Here is a 6,000-nt window from a genome sequence, read left to right as displayed (position 1 = left end):
ATCTGGGCCCCCTCTATGGCCTCATTTGGGCCCCTTGTACTGCCATCTGCCCTTCTCCCCTGGCCGTTTTATGCCCCCACTTATCTAAATATATATTCCCCTTGAAAACCCTTAACCAGGGCTACCAGCGCATCCCCCCCCTGTTCAAGGCCCCCCACACATTTTCGGCCGTTTCTACCGCCACACTGCACATCCTTCGATAACTCAGTGGCTTACCTGCTGGCGCAGCCGACGCTGTAACCTCCTGCCTGGATCAGGCCTGGCGCGTCACAACACCCACGTGCCCGCCGTCTGCTGCTGTAGGTCTCACCTCTGCGGGCCGCTCCTTCTTCTGGCCGAACGCCCTCTGCTTCCTCTCCCGACCGCTCCAGCTACACGTCCTCTTCTTGGGCCCCCCTCAGGACTGAGGCGCTCCGGCAGCTGCGATCGCCGCACCGGTCTAGCCCGGGGGAACGGTCTCTCCTCCGCTGGCTGCTCCTGGGACCCGGCTCCACTAGGTAAGACCCCTGCTGCCTACAGCTGTGCCAGTAACCACTGAGGGCCTCTCTCCCTGGCAGCAGCAGTGAACAGGTCCTGGAAGTCTGCCATGTGAGCGGTAAGTACCCTCACGTTCTGTCCGGGCTTGATGTAAGTGAAAGGAAGCTTCCTCTCACCGTCAGGTCCGGATAGAAGGTGAGCCTACTTCCTGCTCACTAGCTCCTTTATGCTTTCTAATGTGCCCGGCCCCTCCAATCCAACCTCTAACTGTTCCCTGTCCACTAGCCCTGCTCTGGGGTCAAATGCCCTTACAAAATAGGCATTTCTCCAGGGCTGGGATTCCCCTTAAAAAATTCAAAACACTATCTGTGGAAAAGCTTTTTCAGTCAACATAAAGTAGATTGGAAATACTTTTAAATTTAGGGTGTTCTGTTTTGTTTTGTTTTAACTTAGAGTGATATAACTATTTTAGGGCTCTGTTTGAAAGGGTTAACATGAATGATTTGAATACTTATTTTAATGTAAGTTATATGCGCATCATTTCATTACACAGGAATATTTTCATATGTATAGCTATATTCACATAATTATAAAGGGTTTATTTTGGATGTTGCCATGATAACTGGAAGTGAAACACATGGAGGGACGGTTTTTATAACAACCCTTGGGACTTCTGTTAGTGGTAGGTGTACATTTTCCTATTTTGAGTTTAATTCTATGAAATATTGGGGATACATTTGAGTATATATTTTAGGCTTTTAAATAACTGTTTAGTCAGTTGTTAAATATCATGTGATGCACATTTCTTCTTTGATTATTATTATTAATACCATTAAATTGTTTGTTATATTATTGATGTGTATGTTTTTGAGTAAAGCTTTTTACATACTTTTCTTTAGCATTTCTCAAGCTTGATACTGCCATTCCAACACTGGGCAAGATTACAAGTGGAGCGGTAAAGTTAGCACTAGCGTGATATTGCAATATTGTGCCCGCGTTAACATATTACAAACATGCACCACTGAGCGCAATCTAAATTCGCCCAGTTAGCACGAGTCCGACTGAAGACCTTGGGGCCGATTTATCAAGCTCCGTATGGAGCTTGATGCCCCTGCTTCTGCGCAAGCCTTCAGGCTCGCCGGAAACAGAAGTTATGAAGCAGCGGTCTAAAGACCGCTGCTCCATAACTTGTCCGCCTGATTTGAGTTTGTGGACAGAAATCAACCCGATCGAATATGATCGGGTTCATTGACACCCCCTGCTAGCAGCCGATTGGCTGTGAATCTGCAGGGCTGTGGAATTGCACCAGCAGTTCACAAGAACTGCTGGTGCAATGATAAACGCAGACGCTATATTGTATCATGTCCGCTCGCACTATGATAAATCTACCCCCTTGCATAAAGGGTTAGGGCTTAAAAAATGTGTACCAAACACGGAATAAACAGTTACACTCATATATACACTATCTAATAAGAATTATTCATATACATATTAATAAAAAAAAGTTATAAGGGTTCAAAGGTATATGGTATAAGGCAAGGTGTTTGCATTAAAAGGGCTATAATATATATATATATATATATATATATATATACTGTATAAATATATACATATACATATATGTCTAAATATGTGTATGTGGATATATATATATATATATATATAAAACTATATATATATATATATATATATATATATATATATATATATATATATATGTATGTATTGGGTACTTGTAAAGCGTGGCTAATCACCCGTAAGGGTCTCAAGGTGCTGCTCATTTTATCGACCTCGGAAGGATGAAAGACTGAGTGGACCTCGCCGGGGATCGAACCTGCATGTATGTGTATAATCATATATATATGCATATATATATAGTTTACAAAAAATCATCAGGTATATAAAGAAATATATATTTAATATTAAAAGAACATTTTCTTCTATGTGAAGAAAATTGGAATGTAAAATATTCATAACTCACTTTTGGTTGAGCCCATTTGGTCAAACATGGTCGAGTTAGCGGGCAAGCAATGTGTTTTTATTTTGTTTGTTTGTTTTTATATGTGCTCCATTGAAGTCTAGGGGGAGAAATACTGTCAACATTTCTTTTTTTATTCTGCCACCAAAGTGCTTGTAAACTCAGTCTCATCATTTCCTGTTTTCATGTGTTTGTCATTGTATATATCTATTTCCAAACTGTTATACATATGTATTATATTAGGGCAAATAATACGTTTTCAGTTAACTTTTATAGTAGTGTGCTGTTTGTGTTTAGCTATGCTATCGAAAATGCAGTTTTTTTTTTAAATACATGTAATCAGTATAATTAAGGGAACAAGTCTACATTGAAGTTGTTTTGAGCAAATCTCATTGAACAAGGCCTAAAATGTTACTGATTAAATGGGACATGGTAATGCAATAATAAAATGTTCTAATTGGTTATAGTATTTTATTATGGCTCCAATGTCAATTGGTAATTGTGCATTAAACCCCCACAAATGCATATTCTCATTCAGGGGCTGGAATACATTTAGGCTCCAGAGTAGAACACTTTTGGGGATCCAATGACATATAATGTAGCCACTGATCACAGGCCATGGTGCCCTATTGGAACAGGCTCATCAGCATGCAAGCATAACTATACAATTGCACACTTTTCTGGGGTTAAACACATACTTATCTATGAGGCTTTTGTGTACTGAAATAATGCTCTAATGTGTTAGAGCTTTTAATTATTGAATTACCACGTCCCTTTAAAGGGATAGGAAACCCCAAAAGTTTATTTCATGATTTGGATAACACATACAATTTTAAGCAACTTTCCAATTTACTTCTATTATCAAATTTGCTTCATTATCTTGTTATCTTGTGCTGAAGGAACAGCATTGCACTATTGGCAGCTAGCTGAACACATCTAGCTAGCCAATCAAAAGAGACAAAATGTGTGCAGGCACCAATCAGCAGTTAGCTCCAACTAGTGTAGAATATGAATGCATTCTTTTTCAGCAATGGATACCAAAAGAACAAAGCACTTCTTTAAAATAGAAGTCAATTTGAAAGTGTCTTAAAATGATATTGTCTATCTGAGTCATTCAAGTTTAATTTTGACTTTCGGATCCCTTTTAGTGATATTTAGATATCTCACAGATTATTCTATAGTGTATGTTTTCAGGTTATTTGTTTCTTGAGAAATATGTAACTTCTGAATGCAGACATATTTATATAATCATTTTCTTACTTTTACTTTGCTATTTTACTATACTCAGAAATGTGTAGGTTAATATACACTTTAATAAAGGTTGTCGTGTCGTTTGAAGAATTTGCAAGTGGGATTTATCCAGTGCAGAAGACTGTGCGTTGTAGTTTATTATTGTAATAATGAAAAAAAAACACCAAATCATTTTTCAATAAAATAAAAGGCTGCTTATGAATTGCAATCAAGTTTCCCATAAAGCAAACACATTTTGTAAAAGTAAGCTGTAAAAGGAAACAAAAGCCGAGGTATTTTTATTACATGCAGGGCCACAGATTTGTTAATCCAGGATTAGTCTATAGTGTACAAAAGCTTTAGTTTCCCAACTTTTTGTCCTGTCTGAAGTAGCATTTCCTGGACTCCTTGTCGCTGTTGTAGCACCTGTTGTGTCACCAGGTGGCAGTGCAATCACTCCAAGGCACAAAGAAGGAAAGCAGAGGGGGAAGGACGAAAGGAGTCAAGTACTTTCATCAGCTAAACTCCTCATTTGTTGCAGCTAGGAGAAAACTTTAAACAGACACCCACACTAAGCTCTCAGACTCTTAGCTAAGAAACTGTTTCCTTTCCACTTCTGTGTTTTTCAGTAGAGCAGGAATCCCACCAGCAATGTAAGCAGACCCCTGATTGACCTGCAGTCCTACTAAGCCCTGGAGGATCGCCCTACTGTATGAAACCTGCTTCCAGGCGAAGATTTCACTTGCTCCTTTACTTTCATGCTTGTTGGGTCACTGTGCTGATCAGGGAAGTACTGTGCGAAAGTTTGGTGCAAAGCCAAAAAGTAAAGGTAAATAATCAGAACGGCCGTGGAGCACACAGACTTTGATACTGCCTAAAAAAGGAACTGCCGGTGAGAAGAAAAAAAAAAAGGGAGGTGTATTGAGACACGTTTAAGCTTACAATGTCCTGAGGGGACACGTTTGCTGACTGTCACATTGTTTTCCCGCAGGGTGTAAAGCAAAAGTTTCACGTTTTTTCAGTGCTTGATATAGAAAAGCATGTGAAAGTTGCTCAAGAATGTGGTTATTTCAATATTAATCACTTATTTTAAAATCAGTTTGAATTTTAAGGATATTAAAAGTAATTTTTTTTGTCTTTTGTTCTGTACTCATATAATTTTATTTTTTTCCACTGCTTTTATAATTACTTTTAAAAAAAAAAAAATCTTTGACAGGTGCAATCAATAGAATATTTGTATCTGTATTATTCCACACGCTGCAACAAAAATAAACTTTTATTCCTCTAGCGTTTGCCTGCTGGATTTACCCTTTTGTGGATTGATCACCTTATCTTATTTGGATTTCTAAACTGGAGACAGAAAAGAAAAACAAAATCGGAAAAGAGTTGTCTTTACATGGGATTATGAGGGATCTACCCAGTGATTATCTGCTACCAATGTTGCCAAAACAGGCTCAGTGCTTTCTTGTGAGGGGTGCAGTTATCATGCTCTTTTGAAACTGACTCTGAACTTGCGAATCTTAAGTACTATTAGCGAGCGTGTTCACCCTCATTCATCCAAATGATCCTGCTAGTTCTTATCCTCAGAGTCCTTACTACAGCTCTGGACTTCCACCACCATGGAGTACAAGCGGAATCCAATCTAAGCAGCAAGTTCCACTTTGAAAGTGGCAAGGAGCAAAATGGTAAGACAGCGTTTGCTTTTTTTAACACATAATTTACAACCTGGCTATATAATTTGCAAGAAAGACAGCATCCTGAATAACTCCAGTGGTGTCAGTTTAAGGTGACTTAGAATTGGACACTACCAAAGTAACTAAAGACATTTCAAAAGCCTAAATAAGTAGAAAAAGAAATAATTTTCCCTTTCATTTATACTAATATATGTGCCTGTAGAGTTAGATCCGTTTGTGGTTTTAAACTAGTGAATGGCTTCTATTTTTTTCTGTACTGGAAACAACCTAATCCTGCATCGGAAATGAGAATTACTTTCAGCTTTCATGTGTACCTGAAATGTTTAGAAAACCCTCAAATGAAATATCCCTGAGGCTGGGACTGAGCAAGTCAAGAGAAAGGTTTCTTTCATACGGCCAGGGCAGCTTCAGGGTGTGTAATTTGCTTAGCCTCTGAACTCCATATGATTTACATTATTCAGATTTTTAAGCGCTTGTGCTGTTGATTTTACATTATGAAGTATTTTTTTGTTGTTGAGCTTTTTGTGAGAAGGAACAGTTACTGCATAATATCAGTATTAAAAGTGAAATTGGTGGGTGCATTATAAGTAAGAATGTTTTTTAAGTCTTAAATTTATTTGC

At 38.5% G+C, this 6,000-nt stretch overlaps 1 protein-coding gene across 1 annotated transcript in view; it reads left to right on the top strand.

The window, feature by feature from the left end:
• The first annotated feature begins 4,210 nt into the window (after positions 1-4,210).
• The window catches only part of PDGFC (platelet derived growth factor C), a 550,893-nt gene continuing 549,103 nt past the window's right edge, over positions 4,211-6,000 (top strand). Inside the window, exon 1 of the mRNA XM_053703771.1 lies at positions 4,211-5,370. Coding sequence (XP_053559746.1) covers positions 5,247-5,370 — 124 coding nt within the window. The 5' untranslated portion in view covers positions 4,211-5,246. The remainder of the gene's footprint in view (positions 5,371-6,000) is intronic.

This window comes from Bombina bombina, chromosome 2, assembly GCF_027579735.1.
Source record: "Bombina bombina isolate aBomBom1 chromosome 2, aBomBom1.pri, whole genome shotgun sequence".
NCBI lineage: Eukaryota > Metazoa > Chordata > Amphibia > Anura > Bombinatoridae > Bombina > Bombina bombina.
This window is presented reverse-complemented; position numbering and strand designations above follow the sequence as displayed.